The 25,523-nt window shown below is 35.1% G+C and overlaps 1 protein-coding gene across 4 annotated transcripts in view; it reads right to left on the reverse strand.

Moving 5' to 3' along the window:
- The window catches only part of LOC148955446 (dystrophin, isoforms A/C/F/G/H-like), a 504,509-nt gene that overhangs the window by 265,526 nt on the left and 213,460 nt on the right, over positions 1–25,523 (reverse strand). For all 4 annotated transcript variants that reach the window (XM_089102277.1, XM_089102283.1, XM_089102291.1 and 1 more), the window contains 5 exons: positions 22,710–22,997; positions 16,838–16,981; positions 14,182–14,339; positions 13,052–13,216; positions 7,903–8,176 (listed from right to left, as the gene is read on the reverse strand). In XM_089102277.1, the coding sequence (XP_088958403.1) occupies positions 7,903–8,176; positions 13,052–13,216; positions 14,182–14,339; positions 16,838–16,981; positions 22,710–22,997 (1,029 nt within the window). The remainder of the gene's footprint in view (positions 1–7,902; positions 8,177–13,051; positions 13,217–14,181; positions 14,340–16,837; positions 16,982–22,709; positions 22,998–25,523) is intronic.

Below are 25,523 nucleotides of genomic sequence, written 5' to 3' on the forward strand. Positions count from 1 at the left end.
TTCTGGAATTTGGAAGAAAATTGTTATATTATAAGATTAGGACCAGTTAGAAAACCTTTCAAATGTTTGAACACGACAACCAGAATACCAATTAACATTCACAAAAATTCAGGACTTACGAAAACTAAGAAGAATAGTTGGATGTTTTTCTAAGGTTATTCAAAATATTACAATTTCACCTTTGCTGTTTTACTTTTTTCCGCTTCTTCTTTTATTTCTTTTCTCAATGCAATATAAAAGTAAATATATTTATCCACATTGTCATTAAGTGGATAGGCTACTTATCTTTAAATAGTTAAGGTCTGAACAGAAAATATTGTTAAAAAATACTTCTTATTATAATAGCTCTAAGGAAAACTGCTAGAATTGCAGAATAGTTGGTGAAACAAAGAGCGAAACTGAGTTATTAACGTAGATTCTATACACAAAATTATTATATTTCTGCATAAAATTCACGTAATCATGCTCAAGAATTAGACCGAATTAATGGTACGACCAGGAAGTGAAATTTCTAGTCCTAATATTTGAAATATTCCCTTTTATTTCGGTGCTGCAGGAGCCCGAGTTTACGGGCTTCTGGCTTTAATTTATGTGTCATGTGTGGTAAATAAATGTTCCACACACTTAAAGAAAGAAGACGAAAAATCTTCTCCCACAAAACAGGCTCCAATTTTTCATTTTGTTTTAACTTGAATTAAATTAAAAAAAAAAGTTTTTTAAACTAAAAGTAAGGAGCAACATTAAAACTTAAAACCAACAGAAATTATTACATATATGAAGGGAGTTGTCTCCTCCTCAACACCTCGCTCTTTACGCTAACGTTTTTTAGTACTTCTGAAAAAAGCTTCGTATTGTTCCAAATAAACGAACAGAGTTTCAGAAGTAGTTCTTAAAGAATTGGGGAAAAATTTAACTTTAGCGTAAAGAGCAATGTGTTGAGGAGGAAAACTCCCTTCATATACGTAATAATTTCTGTTCGTTTTAAGTTTTAATGCTGCTCCAGACTTTCAGTAGAAAAAACTTGTTTTTTTCATTTAATTTATCATCGTTTTTTAAATAATGCTGGGAAATCCGGCGCCCGCATCATGGAAAATTCCCACTCCCATGAAAAATTTCTCCATGGAAATATAATCACACGTAACAACCTCCCCTCGAACACCACCCCCCCCCCCTCCCGGAAAAAATCCCCCCTAAAAACGTCTTTATGCTTCACTGTATACAGCCGTATATACTGTATATATACATCACTGTATATATACCTCCACACGGATATATCCTCTAAACAATTCACTCCCGGGGTAAATTTACCCAGGCAATTACCCTTAGCAACTCCACGCGTAAAATTGAGACGGATAAGAGAAAGCACGAAATATAAAAACAATTTTGTATAGGAATTCAGGCAAATTCTCCCAGTGTATAATTTCCTTTGACAAGTTCAGCCCCTGGAAACTTCTCTCCCCATGGAAAGTTCCCCCATGATAAAAAAAACAGCAGAAAATTCTTCTTCCCACCCTAAAATGTATGCATGCTTCCCAATAACAAATATCATAGGCACCTCAATCGCGCTGTCTAAGTAAAGAACGATGTGCGCACAATGTATATTTTTTAATTTTTCCTTTAGAGCACGGCACTTCGTATCGAAGTTGTCGTAGAAACTTCGAAAAGGGCTCATTCGATTGGAAATTGGAGTGTCTTCTGCCCTTTTCAATAGTCGAAAGTAATTGGAAGGCAACTAACACCACTTCCACGCCCACCATTTCGCCAAACACATCCAATCAAAATTTTTAGATAGCCATTTTGTTCAGCGTAGTTGATTTCCAGATAGAAAATATGTTTTTGAGGAGGACACTCCCCCACAGCCCTCAGGGCAAGGGTTTTATATTATGCCCTGGGGGCATATAAAAATGATGTTGGCACAACGTATTATTTATTATTTTTTCCTATAGACCCGGGCACTTCGTATCGAAGAAGTTGTCGTAGAAACTTCGAAAAGGGCTCATTCAATTGGAAATTGGAGTGGCTTGTGCCCTTTTTAATAGTCAAAAGTGATTGGAAGGCAACTAACACCCATTCCACGCCCACCATTTCCCAAACGACATCCAATAAAAATTTTGAGATAGCCATTTTGTTCAGTGTAGTTGATTTCCACAAAGAAATTATGTTTTTGAGGAGGACACTCCCCCACAGCCCTCATGGCAAGGGTTGAGTTACGCCCTGGGGACATTCGAGATTTATACTGAAAGTATTTTTACAGAAACTTCAAAAAGAGCTCATTCAATTGGGAGTTGTAAAGGATAGTGCCCTTCTTAATAGTTTAAAGTGATTGGAGGGCAACTAACCCCCCTCTCATGCCCACCTTTTCCCCCAACACATCCAATTAAAATTTTGAGATAGTTCTCTTGTTCAATGTAGTTGAAATTTCTGGAAATTATTTTTTTGAGGGTGACAACCCCCCCCCCACAGCCCTCAGTGCAAGGGTTGTAAGTTAGGCCCTGGGGGCATATAAGGTTTTTTATAGAAAGCGTTGTCGTAGAAACTTCAAAAAAAGGGCTAGGTACTTCAAAAGAAAGGGCTAGTGCCTTTTTAAAAGTCGAAAGTGATTGGAGGGTAACTAACCCCCCTCTCACGTCCACCATCCCCCAAAACACATCCAATCAAAATTTTCAGATAGCCATTTTATTAGGCATAGTAGAAAGTTCTGGAAATTAGGTCTTTGAGATTGACAACCCCCCCTCCCAGCCCTCAGGGCAAGGGTGGTAAGTTATGCCCTGGGGGCATATAAGGTTTATATTGAAAGCGTTGTCGTAGAAACTTCAAAAGGGCTCATTTCATTGGAAATTGAAAGAGCTAGTTAATAGTTGAAAGTGATAAAAATGAATGTGCATTGTCAGTTTAGCATACATATACTGATATTTAGAAATCTAAATTTTAATATTATTTGATTTATTAAAGTTATAAAAGTAAAAACATTTATATTTTTTCAGTAAAGTGCAAATTATGTTCTGGCCTTTGGAAGGCTTAGGGGTTTTGAGCCCAACTCATGTTAATTTCTGCTCGTTTTGAGTTTGACTCGGTTATTTATTGTAATTTCTGTTCGTTTTGGGTTTCATTTATTTATCGGTGCTGATTTATGGTAGTTTTACGCTTAGTAGATTATTTGATTTTTGGTTTAATGGAGTTCTTTACTTTTCTTTGAAAAACTTATTTTGTGGAATTTTTTTTTTAATTAATTATGAGTAAACAATGGGCAATTTTTATAACTTAAAGACCTTTCCCCTGATCTGTGGTAGGGGGTCATGGTATATCCAAAGGCATAGTTATTGGGTTTTTCAACTATGATGAAAAAAATGGCTATCTCAAAATTGTAATCGGACGATTTTGAGGAAAAGGGGGTGGGGGAGAGGACCTAGTTGCCCTCCAATCTATTTGGTCACTTAAAAAGGGCACTAGAAGTTTTAATTTCAGTTTGAATGAGCCCTGTCACAATATTCTAGGACCACTGGGTTGATACGATCACCCCTGGAGAAAAAAAAAAAAAAAAAAAAAAAAAAAAAAAAAAAAAAAACTAAACACGCATCCTTCTCTGATCTTTCTTCTGGTAAACAATACAAAATTCCACCTTCTTGCAGATAGAAGCTTGAAACCTCTACAAAAGGGTTCTCTGATTTTCTGAATTTGATGGTGTGGTTTTCATTAAGATTCTATGAGTTTTAGGGGCTGTTTCCCTTTTTTTCGAAAATAAGGAAAATTATTCAGGCTCGTAACCTTTGAGGGGTAAGACTAAACATAATGAAACTTATATATTTGGAGTCCGATTCTTTTGATGTATTTATTGGTATAAAAATTCCGTTTTTTAGAGTTTCGATTACTATTGAGCCGGGTCGCTCCTTACTTACACAGTTTGTTACCGCGAAATGTTTGATTATTCCCACTATTTCGTTTCTTGGACTATCCAGGTATTCTCTATGGGCAGGAATAAATATATATATATATATATATATATATATATATATATATATATATATATATATATATATATATATATATATATATATATATATATATATATATATATATATATATATATATATATATATATATATATATATATATATATATATATATATATATATATATATATATATATATATATATATATATATATATATATATATATAATAAACGCCTTTATCACCTTCAGGAATTTTAAAAGGGATTATTCTGTCCTCAAACCTTTATCTCCTCCTTCTTGTACCCCTCTAAGTTTGATGGTTGATGGATCGATCGTTCAGGGTGAACTTAATATTCAAGAGGCCTCTTATTTGGCAAATGTTGGAAAAGAAACTACTTCTTCAGTAAGCTCCTCGTTTTCAAAGACTGAAATCTTCCCAAACCCATTCGATACAAATTTTGAAATAGCCATTTAAAAAGAAATAGTTCAAACATCAGATAACAAAACTCCGGGTCGACACAACCCCCCAGAGCTCGGGGGCAAGTGTTTTAAGTTATGCCCCGGGGGCGTATAAGGTTTTTATGTACGGGTTGGTCGCATAAACTTCGAGTTTGGCTCATTTGATTGGAAATTGAAAGTTCTGGTTACCTGTTAATGAGTCAAAAGTGAACGGAGGGCATCTACCCCACCACTCCCTCACCACACACACCCTCTTTTCCCCAAATGCATCCAATGAAAATTTTGAGATATCCGGTTTGTTTGAAATAGTCTAACATAAGATAACAAAAGCTTGTTTGTCAACATACCGCCCCCCAGAGGCAGGGTAAGGGTTTTAACTTATGCCGCAGGGGTATATAAGGTTTTTATGGAAAAGATGGTCGTATAAACTTTGTAGAGGACTCAAATGACTAGAAATTAAAAGTTCTAATTCCCCTTTTAAGAATCAAAAGTGATCTGAAGGTGACTAGCCCCCCCCCCCCCTCCCTCCCAACCTTATTTTCCCCAAATGCGTCCAATAGAATTTTTTATAGTCATTCAAAATACACCAAAGATAATATGAAAAAAACTCCAGGGGTAAAACAGCCCCCCAGAATCTGGGGGCAGGTGTTGTAAAATGTGCCCTTGGGGCATATAAGGTTTTTATGGAAGGGGTGGTCGTACTTCGGAGGGGGCTCATTCAATAGTAAATCAGAAATTCTAGTGCCCTTTTTAAGAGTCAAAAGTGATCGGAGGCAAATAGCCCCCCCCCCCCCAAGGCCCTTTTTCCCAAATGTATCAAAATTTTGAGATAGTCATTTTGTTCAAAATAGTCCAAAATTCAAATTACTATAGCTGAGAGGTTAAGGAAAACTCTATAGCACCCGGGACAAGAATTGTAACTTATGTAAGGTGTATAGTTTTTAAAAATCGAAAGTGATCAAAAAGTAACAAGCCCCCACCGCCTTGTGCCTTTTCCACCAAATGCATCTTATAAAAATCTTGAAATAGTCATTTTGTTAACAATAGTCCAAAATTCAAATTACTACAACTTAGGGGTTGAAACATCTTAGCCCCCAGGGCAAGGATTGTAACTTATGAAAGTTGCCCGTTATTAGAATATAAGGCTTTTACAGTGAGAGAAGGAGGCAAACCCCAAACGCTACTTTGTAGTTATTTTTGTTCGTTTCAAGCTTTATTTGCATATTCAATTTAAGTGTCACTCGATTTAAGATTTATTTACTCATTTATATTAGTACCTATTGTATGTTTCTTTGTTATGCTTTTTTTTTTAATTTTTATTTGCTTTGAGTTTCTATTTATGCTTCAATAGCAAAATACTTTTGTTCGTTTTAAGCTTGATTTGCATATACAACTTAAGCCATACTTTTTTTAAGATTTATTTATTCATTTATATTAGTACCTGGTTCATGTTTTCTGTTCAGATTGTTTATTTAATTTGTATTCGTTATGGGTTTCATTTATTCTTTAATAGTAATTTCTAGTCGTTTTGAGTTTGAGTTATTGTAGGTTTCTATTTCTTCTGTTATGAAGTTTAATATGGCCTTTACTATTCTTTAGAAAACTTCTTTTTCGGAAAGTTTTTTTTTTAATTAATTTTATATAAAAGTCATCGTTGGAGTGAACCAGTTACTCATCGGCAGTTAGGAAGTCTTCTGCTTTAGAAAAAAAATCTGCTTAAGAAAAAAAAATTGTTTTTGAAAAGTCTCTGCTTTCCCATCTACTCTCCTTTTAGAAGTAAACGGTTCTTTTACGATTTTCAGTTTAGCTTCCAAGAAAGCATAGCACTGAGCATGCTTGCACAACCCTTAAATTTTCTACATTCGGCTCTTGATTCTGGTCTGTTTCCTGCCGCTACATATTTGGACGTTCGAAAAGCTCTAGAATCCTTGACCCACCAACTTAAACTCTTTAAGTTGTCTCATTACGGCATAAGAGTGAATATTAGTGCTTGGTTTGATTCTTGTTCGTCTGGAAGAGTTATTTTCACGGATCCTCTTTTTCTTTCACCGTCTCAGGTTGAGCTTCAGGCCCCACAAGCTTTAGTTCTAGGACCAGAGCAGTTTTTAACTTAAAATAGTGATCTTATTTTTACGGTAATGAGCCAAAAGCAAACAGTTTCTTGTCGTCTATGTCACACCGAATCTTTCCATGCCCATAAAAGTAGATCTCCGTCAGCTGGTGACGATATTTTAGTTTGATTTTCAAGTGACAGTACCCTTGGCATTGCTGTCATAACGGAGCCTGAGATCTGTATTAAGCTGACTGTTTTGTTTTAGAGGGCAATTATGTGGTTCGATGCTGATTGCCTGGCATCGAATGTTACTAAGTGGAGCATCCTGATTTTTTTCACAAATTTTTCAGGCTTGTCCCCAACCTTCGGAAATTCATGTTTCACGAGTTTCTCCCAATAGAGCTCAGTATGTTCGGTTCCTGGGTATTCTTCTTGATGAAAGTCTCTCCTTTAGGCACTATATTAATCATATTGAAATGAAGATGTCGAGGAATCTTGGAATTCTTACAAAGATCAAACAAATTGTTCCTGGGTAGATTCTAAAAATATTGTTTCACAATTTAATTCAGTCTTACGTCTCTTATTGCCCCACTATATGGATGTTAATATATAGGCAGCTAAGCGGCACTGATCGTGTTCTAAGCGTCCAGAATTCAGAGCGTCCAGGTGTCTCTAGATTTCTTTAGATTGGCTGTTATCAGAGGTGATTAAACTCCAAAGATATGTGAAATCTACTGCCCACTAAATGATATCTTCACCAAGCTTGAGGCTGAGATTTACATGTGAATCAGACTTGCGTGAGCAGCTCATGGCTGTCATTTTTGAAGTATATTAGAAACACTAGATAAGGATAAATATGAGAATTTCATTTCGCCCGATTTTACAAACTGCAGCGAAACTAAAATGAAATATTTGCTTTTAGTAAAAACAAGTATTTAAAAGCTGTTTAATAATAAGTTTCGCCGTCATCTGGTCTTCTTACCACAGTAGTTCTTGTCTTTCGCTCAATTTTCTTAGGTCATAACCTATTCCAGCCAAACATGACTTATTATGATAGAAAATACTTTAATTATAGGCCAGACACACAATTTAGAGGTCTAAGAAATCGTGGCACACACAAGGAAAGTTGCCTTGTGGTTGTTGAATTAGCTGCTAAAAATGTCTTGGAAAAACTTCATTCTCAGTTGAGTGATGGTTGAACGAAATTTTTTCTATTTAGTCACCTTTCAGCCTTTCACATAAGAAGGTATTACTTTTAATTTGGAGTGTTACTCTGTCTTTTTTTTTCTTCAAAGTTCATATTTTTAATCCTTGGGTTCTAGCTTCATTCACCACCTCTAAAATTTTACATATCTTGCTTCTATTTGTTAGTGTTCACTTTTAAAAATAATCTACAAAATAGGAGCAAAATGAACATGAATTATTTGTAAGTTCTTACCTCGGCTACCCTTAGAGCAGCACTAAGTTGTATTTCATCAAGGGGATTTATACGCTCTTCCAAAAGGCAAAGGGTCGATTCTGCCCATCTTAAAATTGCCTCCTTTTCCATCTCCAGAGTTTGAATCGTTGTTTTTGGAAGGTTATCAAAAGCTGCATGTATTTCACTCCATGTTTGACATAAACTTTCCAATTTTGCTCGCAGCATTCCTGCATCGGCTAAACTACACTTTGAAGCAATCTCTCGGCACAGAGTGGTTATTCGAGCCATCACTCTAAAGTAAAGTGGAATATATGATAATATTACAATGCAACAGAAACAGTGGCCCTAACCGTAGAGCCTAATGTACAAGTCCTTTTCCTCTCAAAGATGTTACAGAAGACTTTCTGAAGGCCTTCAAAATACGCAGAACTTTTATAAAATCAAAGGCTATTAACTTTAGATTTAATCCAAAGCGATGTCAAGGGTAGGGGATCCGCAGAAAGGGGAGCCATTCGGCTACCCTCTCGTGGGATTGGCGGAATGGAGGAAAAGGTTGGAATAATTAGAACTGTTCTAAGTACGTCGATGGTCAAGGAGTCTTAAAAATTACAACTGATACCAAAGGTTTCAATAATAGCAAGCTCATTTTTGCTTCTTTATTCTTACCGACAAATGGCTTAAATTCGGCCTAGCGCGCACATTTGTCAAGCACGGTAACACTGCGCGTCTGAAAATACGTCCCCTCTGTGCCATTTGCATACATGAATAATGCTGATGAATGATGAACAATGAATAATGATGAATAATGAAAACAAAATAATGCTGATAGCGATAGAACATTAGCTAAAGCAAATACATTTTTTGATACATGTGGTAGGGTTTGACAGAGAAGGGGTTTAAGCGAGACTGAAGATAAACATAAATCAGGTCAACGTTATGGAGATTAGTGATTTAGGGAATTACAAATTTTCACTTGGAGTTCACAAGCAAATGAAGTGGAGATGTAAATATATAGTAACAGACTACAGCCTCCAGCTTTAGTAAATATATTATAAATATGGTTGTCCGATTTCCTTTGAGATAGTATATTTTTTTTTTTTTGAATTAAAAAGAAAAGTACGCTTCGAACAAAGATTACAACGTTTGAGGTATCTCGGCTGCAGTATTGGAAAAGAATTTTGCAGTATTGCAACAATTTTGTCAAATTCGAATTTATCTCAGGATACTTAGTAGGTTGGTTTTCCCAAGCTTTTTTTTTTTTTTTTTTTTTTTTTTTTTTTTTTTTTTTTTTTTTACTTACTTAAAGGAATACTTAAAAATGGAGATTATAGTACCAAATTTCGGTACATGTCTTAAGTTTCTAATAGTTCCTTTCTTGAAAGAGAAGTAGATCTTCTCGGTTTCTCGAATACGATATGTTTCATGATGCCAATACTAAGGGTGAACGGTACCAAAATTCTTAATAATGAACACACTCGTTGATTATTAAGGTTGAAATACTTTAATTTAAACCGTTCTAAAAAAGGGCTGGTCGAATAAGGCACCATTTTTAAATACGAACTTAAAGCGTTTTGATTGATTCTTATATTACAATATTAGCCTCGTATTTGAAACGAACAACAAGATGTAACAAGTCCCCCATTTGCCAAAACTGGACTTGATGTGTTTTTATGCTCAACTTTTACATTGCAATATTAGCCTCAAAGTTGTAATCAGCAAGCAGAGGTATCCTTAAACACCACCGTTTGTGGAAATCAAACCTAAACGTCGTTCGACTGAGACTCTAATGTTTAGCAATATAAGCTTCAGTCAACAACTTCCAAAACTCAAAACGCTCAGGTAGTCGTGGGGGGGGGACGAAGGGATTTTGAGCCCTAACACTCTATTCAATACCTTCCAATCACAAATATTGAAATCCTTGCAAAACTCTGATTTTAAGGAAGTGATACATGTCCACTCGTTGTTAAATAAATATTTATATATGATTTGACAATCAGCCTCAAATGCTTACCAATAATTACCAATTTTGTGGTGGGAGGGCGGAGGGGGAATGCGCAACAGACCGCCACTTCTGTCCATTCAATTATACTAGAAATTATTTCATGACTCTGATTTCAACAAAGTGCGACACGTCCTCCTTTTTTGCAATTAAAATATATGAGGCCTCGGCTTGATATTGGCTATTTGAATATTTTGTATCTTTCGCCCCAGGGGCGGATTTATCGTGTCAACCTCAGACTCAGGGCACATGTTTTGTACCCTTGTATCGTTCTTATTAAAATGGATGTATTAGAATATTTATGAGATATTACTACCACTACTAGTACTACTAACAAATCACTGCAGCAACAAGCAGCCTGAGACCAACATAGCTACGCACACTCCTCCTCCATCCAAATACATTCAAAGCCTTCCTCTTTACACCCTCCAAAGAAGTCCCCATTTCCCCAAAGTCTGTCCTTACGACACACCCCCAACCCATTAAGGGACGAACTGCTTTTCGCTTGGCCCACAACGACAATCTTTGGCAATATATCATCCTTCATCTGCAGAATGTGCCCTAGTCTTCTCAACCTTTCTTTCACTATAGCCCTAGAAAGCGAGATTGAACCACATTTTTCGTACAGCTTACTGTTTGAGATACGGTCTGCCAGTCGGGTATTGAAAAAAAAAATGCGTAGGCAATTTTTCTGGAAAATATTTTAAAAATCCTTCTCCGTTTTCAGAGCGCTCACGCTTCAGAGTCATACTTGACCACTCTAGGTTCCAATATTTTAATCTTGGTTCTCACACTGATCTTCCTATTCTTCTAATTTTTTTCAACTGTGAAAAAAAACCATGGGCCTTGGCTATTCCACTTTTAACATATTCACAACACCCATCGTCTTTACTAACAATATTAACTATGTAAGTGAAGTTGTCAATTTTATTGATATTGTCACTGCCTAACGTCATCTTTCACATTCACTTATTCTCAGTTTTAGCAACTTAGTCTTTTTAACATTAATTTTCAAACCTATTCTTGCACCCTCAACTTGTAAAACCTCTAAAACTTCATTCATTTTGCTAACATTTCATCTAGGATGCTTGAATCATCAGCATAATCTAAGTCTAGGAGAGTTTTACTTCCCCAATTGATTCCGCATACTCCTATTGCCTTTACTGTGAGCCTTAGGACAAAGTCCATATAATGACCCATAAAAATGGGGATAGGACGCAACCCTGCTTAACTCCTGATTCAATACGAAACCAGCAACTAACCTAATTTCCTACCTTAACCGCATAAATGTTAATCACTTTATCACTTTAATACATTTATTTGGTATACCATGCAAGGATAGAACCTCCTCTAAAGCTCTATCAGCTGAATAAAACGCTTGCTCATCATCTACAAAAATGAGGCCTAAAGGGGTTTGATGATTCAGGCACTTCTCTATTATTAACCTAAGAGTGAAAATTTGGTCGATACGTTCTCTCCCCTTCCTAAAACCACGCAGTTCTTCTCTTAAAACTTTACCTAAAGTATCTCTAAGTCTAAAAAGTATCATCATACTAAGTAGTTTGCTTCCTACAGATACCAAGCTAATGCCTCTATAATTACAATATTCACCCTTATTTTTAATAGAGGTTCAAAGCGTCCCAGCTCAAAGCGGTTCCAGTTCAGCTGTTTTTTAAACTGATTTTTAACGTTGTAACATTCCAAATTGCAGTTTTTCTATTCTTTTAAATCACTGAAGTTATTATAGCCTCAGGAAAAGCAATGGTTCTAGAACCAGTGCATGGCAGGGACTAAGACATCTTCTCAAGTCTAGATCAAGCGCTTAAGCCGGCTTAGGACTGAACAGCGAAAAAACCCTGGGATGGATTGGAGGCTTTTTTCAATCCTGGACCCATATTGGTCACAATATGGTTTTACACTTGGTAAAGCTCTTCTATCAACAAGAGTCGAAATCCTGCACCTCTGACTCATTATATATTCATGCCTTCAATTATTATGCTACTAAGGGGAGGCAGTGCATAATAGATAACTTGGCTAGAAAGAGGTTCTTGAGCCCTAAAAAAGGCCACCACAATGGAACAAATCCAGAATAATAATGCATTAGCCGAAATCCAGTACAACGTTGTGTCGGTCACTAGTTTACAATTTCCTCGAGAACCTCCACTCCTCAATATCACCCTGCAGCGCTGTTAGAAGTCACGGTTTTGGGTAGGAAAAATCGTGAAAGGTCCCCCCTGATGCAACTATGAGGCCGCACAAACAGGATTTTCCTGTCGGGGATAGGGACGGAGAAATGAACTTATGACGGAGCGGATGCCCCAACCCATCTCACAGCACCAAAACAGTTCCAACATTTTATACCCAGCCTATCCTCGTCAAGTTATATCAGATATTAATAGAGAAACCAGAGCACACATGGCGTTGTCAGGCTACCCTCCGATCGATTTAGGCCTTTCAAAAGGGCATTAGAATTCAGAAAATGCAGAGCAAATGAGTGCTTTTCCAACTTTTTATTACCAACCGTCATATGCGATGGTCCGTGAGGTAAAATAAAAACAAAAATACATAGAAGACACACCACTATTTGCTAAGTCAATGCTAACTTTGTAGATTACGAAGATTTCGGAGAATACTATGCGTACCTTTTACCCCTTGCGGTTTTTTTTCAACGGCGGAATTACTTTAACATCTGTGCAGTTAACAGGGTTAACAATTTCAGCCATAAGTGGCATAATCAGTACAAAATCTCGCTGACCTAAAATGAGCCTATAAAATCATTTACAAAACTTACTTCAAATTCAATAGTGAAAGCCGCATTTCGAAGATGTTCCGAAGACAGTTTTTCGAGTTAATATATTCAATTACTCTGCATTGATAGAAGTAGAAAAAAAAGTATAAAAATACATTAACAAGCACAATCAATTGAAATAGCTTAATAACACATACACCTAAAGCTTTAAAGAAACTCCCAAAGTTTACACAGCAGCAAAAGCAAAATTTTGCAGAAAACCAGGCTCCTACCTGAAAATTCATCAAAATCTTAACATTGCTGTGGATACAAGTAAACAAACTATAACTTATTAATATAAAAGCTAAATATAAGTATGGACGATATTTACGGATCTTGACATTTCTTAAAAATTGAAAATTGTATAGAGATGAAAATACCTGCTGTTCTTTTCAATTTCCTGGCTAATCTTCATTCTTTCTTGGGCACATTCTTCAGCGTCATCGGCCAATTTTATCCTTATTTGAATCTCGGCAAACCAAGCTTCAATCGATTTAATGTCAGAATGGATACTTCTCCATAAATCAGAAGCTTTACTCCAACGACTGGAAATAGCAATAGGAACCGTAAATAAGACGCCTATCACATTTACTTACGAAACATTTAAATTCGAGATCCAACGACCCATTCATTAGTTTATAGCTTTGAATAGGAAGTGAAAAAATGGCACTACTATCGATGACAAAATGTAGTCTACGGACACATTCCTTAAAACAAATAACCTAAAGCAAGGCAACAAGAATCAGATCGTAGTAAGCAGCGATCAGACTTGTCTACTTTCATTGTTCCTGTCTCTCTAGTATATTTTGAACTTGATTTTCTGAACGAGCCCACATTTCTGAGAAAAGACATTTCTATCATTTCCGAAACATCAGAACAGATAACCCTAAATCAGATCGTAGTAAGCAGCGATCAGACTTGTCTACTGTCATTGTTCTTGTCTCTCTAGTATATTTTGGACTTGATTTTTCTGAAAGAGCCCACATTTCTGAGAAAAGATCGGACATTTCTATCATTTCCGAAACATCAGAACAGATAACTCTGAGAGTCAAATCATCATTCCAAAGACATGACATACCCACATTATTAGGCATAGATTGGATTGTATTTTTTAACAAGGGCAAATAATAAAATTTTCAAGATATGAAAAATCACTTGGAAAGGCCATACATAGCCCATGAAATTACAGGTGTGTCATTTCCCATTGAACTTACCACATGGAAGAGCCTCTTAAAAAAATGCTGATGTTGCAGAAATGTATAGTTTAGGTGATATGACGGATATGAAGGACCTTTTCCATAGTTAAAGCCTCTCAAAATTGGTCGTCATTAGGACCAACAACAAATTTTTAACAGATATTACGGGAATTCTGCAGCCAGAAAACTTTTGAAACAAGGGAATTCTCAGACTTAAACTCGTTTCTTTTTTTCAAAATTCATTTATGCAGGTGTGGCAATTTGGCTCTTAAGAGACAGCAAAGTCTCTGCGCAGAAAAAATTGCTTAACTTACCTGCTTTTCTCAGTATAAAACTGATTAATCAAGTCCCATTCATTGTCGAGTTTTGCAATAGCAGCTTCTGTCTCACGTTCAGGTCTTAACAACTGATTTCCGTCTAGAAATAGCTGGGAGATCGTAGGTTGTAGTATGGCTAAGTTTTCTTTGATTGCCTGGAATAAAAAACTTCAAATGCAAAACACCACTTGCGTTATATGGCACTGGAATATTTGTACAAATGAAAAGATCATTTTCTAAAGTTTATAAGAAGCCTAAAACCCATAACCATAAAACCATAAGCTGGATTTTAACCTAGCCATTGAGAATAAAGGGTAGCAATTTTTTTTTTTTCAAATCATGGTTTTCTTGGTAGCTATCGCTTTCATGATATAATATATATATATATATATATATATATATATATATATATATATATATATATATATATATATATATATGTATATATATATATATATATATATATATATATATATATATATATATATATATATATATATATATATATATATATATAAACATTAACTAAATTAACATTAACTAATGCAGGAGATCTTCATGCAAAAAAGAGTAAAAGCCAAGTATTTAATCTTAAAAAAGATTATTCTCGCACATAACATCTCACATTTAATGTAACAGGTGAGTTTGAAGGAGTGACCAAACCTTGTACATCGGAAAGTAAATTCATGTTGCAATGGTCTTTCGAAGAGCTTGAACGTACAAAGTCCAAATAAATTACATGTACATAAAACCTTGTCACTGCTTATATTTTAGATCTGGCTCACCAGATTTCCATTCAAGCACTTGAACCTGCGCCTAAGAACCGTATGTCTCTTAAAACAAAGCGCATAAGAAAAATTATCACTGAATTTTAGAAAAAAAAAATTAATCACTAAAAATAATGTTAAAATAATTAAAATAATACTAATTTAAAATAAAAATAACACTAAAAATAATGATAAAAATAATTGGAGTCGGGGAATAAAAAAGTATCAAAATTCACACCAACGGCTTCGAAAAGTCTATTACATGTTTTTTTTTTAATATTAAATTTATAAAAATCCAAAAGAAACGAGGATAAAAATAGTGACTCTCTAGACACTTTAGCTGGTTTAAGTTGAGTCTCAAAGAAACATGTCTATCTCAAATATCTACATCAAAATGAAAAACCAAATGCTACACTAACTTCGACAAAAAAAAAAAAAAAAAAAAAATCAGCGAATTTGTAATGCTCATTCATTATGAGTATTTAAATCATTTCCATTAGAATATCGTTTAATTAGGCTAAATTAAACAATTGTTAGAGCTATCATCAGAAACTTGGTCAAGAGATTCTTACCAAGAGTTCGATCAGGGGAGGGAAAGTAGGAAGCTGCTCCTTCTTGTAAATATCAAAATACATGAGAAACTTAAAATTTTATGAAAGTTAAAACAAACACAATCACTAGTTATAATTTGTTTTTCTCATCCATGCATCCATCCTACCAGCGGACGTAAACATTTCAGCTGGCGTTTTGTCCATTGCGCTGGCTTTTTCTCTCAGTTTTGTCTGGCTTTTTCTCGTTTTGTCAAGCTGGCTTTTTCTAGTTTTGTCAAGCTGGTTTTTTCCTTCAGGAAAAAGTACTTCGGGTGTACTTGATAGCGCTTCAAAACGATTGAATTCAGTTCAATAAAATTCTGTTAAAAGGATAATTGAAGGTTAAAAGGAAACTAATTCTGATTAAAATGCGCTAACTGCAACAATCCCTGTGTAGCATAAAAAACACGCTAATCAAAATAAAAAATAACTCTTCTGACTTAACGGTATATAGTTTTTTTGTTTTGTTTTTTTTTAGCCTAGGATTAAGCAAGGCCAAACGTGACCTGAGTATAGTGTGGTAAATTACAAAGAATTATCACAAAATACCATTTATGTTGTTTTTGTGTTAAAAAAAAAGATGATTAGTGCGTCAAAGTGTGACTAAAGTGACATACATATTGGTTCGCAGTGGCTAATTTTGTGACTTCAAGGTGACTAAGTGGCTAATATCTGCTTGCAGTGCCGATAGTGAAATAAATTTGCAGGGATAAGAACAGAAAAGATTACCGTGACATTAGACAAATGAAAAAATTTACAACACTTCAATTTATTTCACATATTCATTATTTTCATGTTCAGCTTTCATCTAATTATTATTGTAATCTAATTTTCCAATTTCTTCCCTTTTCGCAGTTGTAAGACTTCTTTCCATTCTTAACTTCCTTAACCCCTATCAAACTCTTTGCCTTACTTAGTTAAAACTTGTTATCCGTTTTTTTTACGTACGCTGCCTACCATTCTGCATATTTAAATATTTTCTTACCTCGAAGTTACGTACATCATAACTTGACCAGTCAGATGATGAAACGATGTGATTGCGCTTTATTTTGTATTTCTGTATTTATTAAGTTTAAGCACAAGGAATTTAATTATTTTTTACATTATTTATTCAATACTTGACCGTCGACTTTCCTTCACCTTAAAAATATCATTAGGCCAACTAAGATTGAAAGCATATTGCTGAAGATCCACAATTAGAAAAGAGAATCACTCTTGAAATGTCATAGAATAGAACGTTGAAGGACATTATTGTTGGAAAAGTGATAAATTAGCCATGATCGGCCTTTGTTTTACCTTCAAAGATGTCTCCTGAGCACTCAGCTGTTCATAATCTTTCAATGACAAGGGTGGTGATAACATTTGTCTTCTCAGGGAGGAAATAGCATCTCGGGCGCGGGCAATACGTGTCAGAAAATCTACACCAACCATTTTACTTAACTGAAACAAAAATTGGGTATAAAAAACCAAGATCAAATTATTTTAAAGCCATTCACCTCCTAACAAAAATTATGATTAATCGAGAATTTCAATAGGATATTCAAGTTTTGCACGAAATTCAAATTACAATCCAGTGCTTTAGTTCTTAAGTAGAAAAAAAAACTTTACACACATCCGTACAATTAGCACACATAAGAACTTTATCAATTAAAAAACAACAAGAAATATAATTTTCTTGTGTTTTCCAAGAAAAATTTTTTCAAGGTAAAGGAGGATACTAAGCAACGCGGCTCAAAGGTAGCCGAAGTCCAAAAACAGAATTTTTGACATCAATAGATATATAAAAAAAACATTTGCTTATTATGCTGATTCCGAACATATAAGCTTTATTAAGCTTATTGTTAACCCATCAAAGGTCACGAACTTGAGAAAATTTGCCCGATTTTCGAAAAGGGGGGAACATTCCCTAAAGTTCAAAGAATCTTAATGAAAACCACATCATCAGATTCAGCGTATCAGAGAACCCTACTGTCGAGGTTTCAAGCTCCTATGGTGGAATTTTGTATTTTTTCCCAAAAGAAAGATCGTGGATGTTTGTTTTTTTTTTTTTTTTTTTTTTTTTTTTTTTTTTTTTTTTTTTTCAGGGTGACTATTTCAAACCAATGGTTCTAGAACATCGAGAGAGGGCTCATTCAAACGGAAAATAAAAGTTATAGTGCCATTTTTAAGTGAACAAAAAGACAGGTGGACAACTAGCCCCCCTCCCGCGCCCCATTTTCCCCAAAATCGTCCAACCAAAATTTTCAGATGGTCATTTTATTCAGCTTAGTTGAAAGGTCCAAAAACTATGCCTTCAAAGATAACATGGCCCCCAACAATCCCAGGGGATAGGTTTTTAAGTTATAAAATTTGCCCACTGTTTACGTATAGTTTTCGTTATTGAAAAGCATATAGACATTTTTCAGGGAGGGGAGATCATCCCAGAAGATCTTGCTCTCGTTACCGACTCAATTGGCTAATTGACTGACGCGCTGGAAGTCCTACAGGAAGAGGCAGAAAAGTGGGGCTGAAAATCAACTGGCTAAAAACTAAGATAATGGCAATGGAGCCCCCAAGCCCTGTCCCGCCCCCCAAGAGCATAACTGTCTGCAGAGCTCCTGTTGAGTTGTAAGAAACTTCACTCATCTTGGCTCCGTGCTGTCCAGTGATAGCTCCATGGATGAGGATGTACGCAGTCGAATGTCAAAAGCCTCGTCTATCGTCGCAAGGCTCAATGCTCTCTGGACAACGCCGCACATATCCAGGCACACGAAGATGCGAATTTGTGATGCATCCGTTAACTCAGTCCTGGTCTATGCAGCAGAAACATGGCCCCTTAAGTCGGCAAACCTCAATATGGTAGACGTCTGTCATACAAAACAGCTATGTCAGATAGAAAAACTTTGGTGGGATATTTTTTTAGCAACTCAAGGTTACTTACACTAACCTCCTAAATTCTGTTCTCTATCCAGATGGTACAGCCGCACTCTAAGGGGGTTCGGACACCTACGTATATCAACGATAGCTCCAGTCAGAATTATTTATGATTTCGGCCCAAAGGCTCATGGCTAGTCCTATCCGAGGGCCAGACCCCGGAACAGGTGGAAGGATGGTCTCAATAAGTTCCTGGAGATGGCCAACATTGCTGTCGACGAGACGCCAATCTTAGCACCAAACCAGTCAGCCTGGAGGAGCAGAGTTGCGACGCTCTCTACGCCACCCCCAACGCGGAAGGAGCCCTAAATCAAGCAAGTCAAGAGGGTTTTGTGCTAGGGTTTGCTTCCATGGGGAGAATTTTCCATTGGGAGAAAAATTTCCAGGGTGACCTTTCCAGAGAAAATTTTACAGTGGGTGGACTTGACAGAATTACTATAGGAAATTCTTTTTACTTGTCTTACTTTCTCTTTGCCAACTCAATTTTGCATGTAGAGATGTTCCGGGAAAATTGTCTGGGGGAAAATTTTCAGCAGGTTCATATTTCCGAGAAAAAATTTCCATGGAAGGAGGGATTTCCGGAGTGATCGGAAAAACGATTAGAAAGTAAAGTCTTTTTCCAAACAAAAGTATGCTAGCGAGGACAGAATTGTCCGGAGGGAATTTTACGGGGGGGGGGTGTATTTTACATGGGGTAACTTTCCACGATGGGGTTTCCTGTAAGGGGAGAGAATTGTTCATGGAGAATGAGCCAGATTTACGTGCATTATTGGAAAAACGATAAGAAATTAAACAAAAAAACAAGTTTTTTTTTAAACTGAAAGTAGGAGTAACATTGAAACTCAAAACGAACAGAAATTAATTCGTATATGATGGGGACATCCCCTCCTCATTCTCTTGCTATCTACGCTAAAGTTTGACAGTTTGTCCCATTTACTTAAAAACGACTCCTGAAACACAAGTGCTAGAAACATAAAGAGCAAGGTATTGAGGAGGGGGGGCATCCCTTCATATACGGAATCATTTTTGTTCGTTTTGAGTTTTAATGTTGCTCCTTACTTTCAGTTGAAAAACTTGTTTTTTTTTTAATTTAATCACAAATAAAACACACTGTTCAGAAATAAACCGTTTTCGCCGTTTTTGCTTTCCTCTCAAACATTTAGGTTGCTGTAGGGGATGGTAGCGACGCTCGTATTTGTAGTAATTTCTTTTCGTGTTAAGTTGATTTGATTACTTATTTAAATTTATGTTCTTTTTAAGCTTTCCTTGACTATTCATTTCAGTTTCTATTTGTAGGCCTAAGTGTGACTTACTATATGACTTCCTTTCTGCTTTTTAATGTTCAAGTATCAGCAGTTTACTTTTTTTTTGAAAATTTTTTGTTAGAAAATATTCTTCTAAATTTGTTCAAGAACAAGCACCCCAGACTTTACCCTTCATTCCACCCTCAATTGTCACTATAAATACTAGACTATAGTTGGTACTTTATTATACAAACTTTTCTGAATGAGGAAAAGGAAATTGGTGAAAATGTCTACAAGAGTCCGCTTTGACACAAATGTAGAATTAGTTTAAGGTATTGTCATATCTTAGGTATTTTAGATATAAATGCAGATTCTTTCCAGATCGCGTTCATAGAGTATATCGTTAATAATTTTTTGGTCATTGAGAAAAATGTCAACTTGTTTTTTGAAGTCTTCTATGACTACTTCATGGTCTGAATTCTTCTCTAACTGTGAATTGTATTTAGCTCGGAGATCAGTCAAGCCTAATTAATACTAAATAATTTGAAATAAAGAATGAAGCAGTAGGACTTTTTTGCTTGCTTTTTTTGCAATACAAGGAGGCGATACCCAAACTCTTGTTTATAGTGATTTTTGTTCGTTTCAAACTTGATTTGCATATACAATTTAAGTTTCACTTGTTTTAAGATTTATGTATTTTAAAGATTATGATTTAGATTATGTATTTTAAAGTTGTGTATATTAAAGTTGTGTATTTTAGATATCCTAAATTTCGACTAGGTTTTCCGCTAAGTGCTCGTAATACTTCGTTAAAATATATGTATGGAATAAAGGACCCGCTTGATTAGCTTTCCAGCGGTGATTTTGAAAACTTGTGTATTTGTGTATTTTAAAGTTGTGTATATTAAAGTTGTGTATTTTAGGTATCCTAAATTTCGACTAGGTTTTCCGCTAAGTGCTCGTAATACTTCTTTAAAATATATGTAATGAATAAAGGACCCGCTTGATTAGCTTTCCAGCGGTGATTTTGAAAACTTGTGTATTTGTGTATTTTAAAGTTGTGTATATTAAAGTTGTGTATTTCAGATATCCTAAATTTCTACTAGGTTTTCCGCTAAGTGCTCGTAATACTTCTTTAAAATATATGTAAGGAATAAAGGACCCGCTTGATTAGCTTTCCAGCGGTGATTTTGAAAACTTGTGTATTTGTGTATTTTAAAGTTGTGTATATTAAAGTTATGTATTTTAGATATCCTAAATTTCTACTAGTTTTCCGCTAAGTGCTCGTAATACTTCTTTAAAATATATGTATGGAATAAAGGACCCGCTTGATTAGCTTTCCAGCGGTTATTTTGAAAACTTGTGTATTTGTGTATTTTAAAGTTGTATATTTTAGATATCCTAAATTTCGACTAGGTTTTCCGCCAAGTGCTCGTAATACTTCTTTAAAATATATGAAAGGAATAAAGGACCCGCTTGATTAGCTTTCCAGCGGTGATTTTGAAAACTTGCGTATTTGTGTATTTTAAAGTTGTGTATATTAAAGTTGTGTATTTAAGATATCCTAAATTTCGACTAGGTTTTCCGCTAAGTGCTCGTAATACTTCTTTAAAATATATGTAAGGAATAAAGGACCCGCTTGATTAGCTTTCCAGCGGTGATTTTGAAAACTTGTGTATTTGTGTATTTTAAAGTTGTGTATTTTAGATATCCTAAATTTCTACTAGTTTTTCCGCTAAGTGCTCGTAATACTTCTTTAAAATATATGTAAGGAATAAAGGACCCGCTTGATTAGCTTTCCAGCGGTGATTTTGAAAACTTGTGTATTTGTGTATTTTAAAGTTGTGTATTTTAGATATCCTAAATTTCTACTAGGTTTTCCGCTAAGTGCTCGTAATACTTCTTTAAAATATATGTAAGGAATAAAGGACCCGCTTGATTAGCTTTCCAGCGGTGATTTTGAAAACTTGTGTATTTGTGTATTTTAAAGTTGTGTATATTAAAGTTATGTATTTTAGATATCCTAAATTTCTACTAGTTTTTCCGCTAAGTGCTCGTAATACTTCTTTAAAATATATGTATGGAATAAAGGACCCGCTTGATTATCTTTCCAGCGGTGATTTTGAAAACTTGTGTATTTGTGTATTTTAAAGTTGTGTATATTAAAGTTGTGTAAATCAGATATCTTTAATTTCTACTAGGTCTTCCGCTAAGTGCTCGTAATACTTCTTTAAAATATATGTATGGAATAAAGGACCCACTTGATGTAATAAAGAGTAAGTATGAGCTTTTAGTTCAAAAGGGTCGAAATTATCTTGAATATAGAAATTCTAAACCCTCAGTAGTTGAATGGCACAAAAAAGGACCAACACCTTAATATCCACTAAACGCGGAAATATAGCCACTTTTAGCAATGCAGTTGCGATTAAAGTACAACCAAATAAAACTTGTAGCCTACCTATTCAGCGTTTAAAACTGAAATCATCTTAAGGTGCTTATCTCATATACCCACCACACTCAAGTTCTTGGTCTGACACAACCGGTTTCTTTTTATATTCGTACTCAGTGATAATCAACTTAGCGTGTGAGTGTATATACACTACATTGTAGGTATATTTTAATTAATTATTTTAGTTGGTATTTTGGTTTGGTTAGGTTAGCAACCATTTAATATAATGCGTTCTGGGGGGGGGGGGCTGATTTCGATAATTCTCTGCTGTAGTTTCCATAATTTTGTTACTATAGTATATTATTTTCATCATACTTAAGTATATTTCATTAGGTTTAACCTAACTTCATTTCTTGAGTGTGGTGTGTATATTTGAAAAGTACCCATCTTAAATGGTTTTCAAATTATATGACTTAGTCGGACACAAATACATTTCATAAGACGTACTCATCCAAAAGCAATTAGTTCAATACAGCCAACATCTGCAAGTAATTGAAAAATGTTTTTCCCTTTCATAGTGATATAATTATCAAAGAATTTTCAGGTACAAAAACTAGCTTACCTGGAATATTTGGCACTGAACATTCAAATCAAGCCACTGATTATTGAGTTTTTGTAACGTTTCTTCTTGTTCAGCTGAATTTCTGGCACATAATTCTAAAGCTAGATCATTCAGTTTCCGAATATCGGCTTGCTTTTCCACAATTCGGTCCTGAATTAAGTCCAGTTGCTCACCAGTAAGAGTTTGGTTCTTATTTAGAATGGCGCTAATTTCAGACAACCATAGTTCTAATTCCTGAATTTTGTTTTGAGAGCCAAAAAGGAGCGATTCGTCATTGACTTTTAATGGCTGTAAAACATAAAACTAGAAAAAAATATCAGCCCACCATTGAAATTAAGATAAATATAAGCATATGAAGAGCGTGAAATATAGCCTTTTTATAGGTTTGATGACGTTTTAAAGGAAATAAAGTTGGTTCACGGACGTGACCAGGGGGAAGGAGCTTAGGGCTCGCCCACACCCCCAATAATCCTTAATTCCCCCACATTCCTGGGATAAAATTGGGATTTTTATTACTGCCCCTTCCCCAATTAAAAGCAAAATTCCTCCGTACTTTCCTGATCCGGCTATATCAAAAAGCTATAAAACAAGTTTTGGGAAGTTAATTTAGGGAATTACTTTTACCACTAAAAAATGTCTATTGAAAAATTTCATGTCGGAAGGTAACTGTTATAACATCAGATCAGATTAAACACTGATTTCATTTACCATACTTCAAGAAAGATTCATGGAGGTATTGCAGTTTCCAAGATACAAACGTAATGATTGTGTGTGTGTGTGTGTTTTTTAAGGATTATCTTCATCAGGGGCATAATTTGCTATGGGACAGGGGGGCCACTCCCCCCCCACCAGACCTTGGTTTGTCCCCTTCTCCCAGCTGAAATTTAGTTTCTCCCATAACCTTGTAAAACTAAGATAAACCTACATAATTCAAGCATCAACAGAATCAGATCAGTTTTTTAGTACATATTTACCTTTATAGTACTTTTACAGTACTAAATAGTATCTTTATGGTACCAAATGGCTCTTTTTTAGTTTTTACGTCATTTTCACTTGATTTTGGAAACTTGGCTCCAACTTTAACCCCCTCCCCCGGATTTAGACGAAATTACGCCACTGATCTCCATTCAGGATTATTTCATCAAATCTGGACTTCGTTTATTTTGCTAATTTGAAAGAGTTCTTTCAACTTGAGGATGAATTCTACCTCTAAATGAGATTAGCTGTGAGACCTCTGGATTGTTCGGTTGCAATCATGAAAGCGAATGCACATAAAATAAACAAGTAGAACAGCAAGCCTGTCCTGAGCTTGATTAAACAGAGCCTTAAAACACCTAAAGCTAAACTGACCAACCATGGCAAAATTCACAGAATTAGAAAAAAAGCTAGGAAATCGTAGTTTTCACCTGGGAAAGAAGCTGAAGAATTAGAAGTAAATACAAAACAAAGAGAGAAAAAAAGGAATATTCAACGCAAATATACAATATTTCTGCAGCTGAAACAATTAATACAACCCTTGTCTAATCCGGAAGGTAATGAAATACGAATATCAGTTTGACAAATGAAGGAAACCTACTTATCAATCCAAACGGGAAAGACTCCTTTACTTTGTTCGCACAAATGTCCGCACGGTTTGCAATACACGCGAAAAAAAGATGATTCCAGAACTGAATTGATAATCAGGTTCTCTAAGAGAACAGATTATTAGAATTTATCTCAATTTGTTAAATCAGTGTTTGAATTTATCAGTTTCCGCGTTTGCATCATTTTTTAATTTTGAACCCTCCCCTCCCCCTTCAGAATACCGAGCCTCCCTCCTCCTCATATAAATTCCTAGGGGAGTTTACTTGAAATATGGCTTTATTTTTTGTTTAGATTCATCCTTATTTGTACATATTCTTTTGATTGTGTTTGCTTTAGTCTTTGCTCCATTTATACTAATAACTATACTCAAAGCCAAAAACTCATAGTTTATGCTGTAGTTATTTTCGGCCCGTATTGTATAGAAATAGAATCTCGACTAAGCTGAAACCTAATTCGAGCAGAAAAACTCGTCGAAGTTTTAACGTCAATTTTCGTACAAACAGTCCGGCATCCTATGAGCTCCGTTATGTTTCAGTCTTACAAACTAAGCGCTTATTAATAAAATGCAGATTTGACAAAAAAAATCCATTGAAAAAGAAAACAATACTGGAATGAGTATTCAAGTACGAGTTAGGTACGTGTACCTAATTATTACTTTTCACAGGTATGTCCTCTATTTTTCTTTGACTTTTCTAGTATCTCTTTTTCTTGAATTAATTAACAAAAACTTTTTCCACAAAATAAGCTTTTCAAAGAAAAGTAAAGAACTCCATTAAACCAAAAATGAGCAAAAATAAATTCAAATAATCTACTAAGCGTGAAACTACCACAAATCAGCATCGATAAATAAATGAAACCCAAAACGAACAGAAATTACAATAAATAACCGACTCAAACTCAAAACGGGCATAAATTAACATGAGTAGGGCTCAAAACCCCTATGCCTTCCCAAGGCCAGAACAAAATTTGCACTTTCCTGAAAAAATACAAATGAATGTGCAAGGTCAGTTTAACATACATATACTGATATTTAGTAATCAAAACGTTAATATTATTTGATTCATTAAAGTTATAAAAGTAAAAACATTTATATTTTTTTCCGAAGAGAATGTTTTAGGCTACTGTTCTAAAACATTAACTAAAAACATGCACTGAAAACGAAAACCTAAAAGAATTAAATAAAGTTCGTAAAAAGAAAGTTTCACTGGCATAAATTTGAGCAAAATTACC

This window comes from Artemia sp. Qi Xiang Cuo, chromosome 2 (genome assembly GCF_049724085.1).
Source record: "Artemia sp. Qi Xiang Cuo chromosome 2, ASM4972408v1, whole genome shotgun sequence".
NCBI classification, from domain to species: domain Eukaryota; kingdom Metazoa; phylum Arthropoda; class Branchiopoda; order Anostraca; family Artemiidae; genus Artemia; species Artemia sp. Qi Xiang Cuo.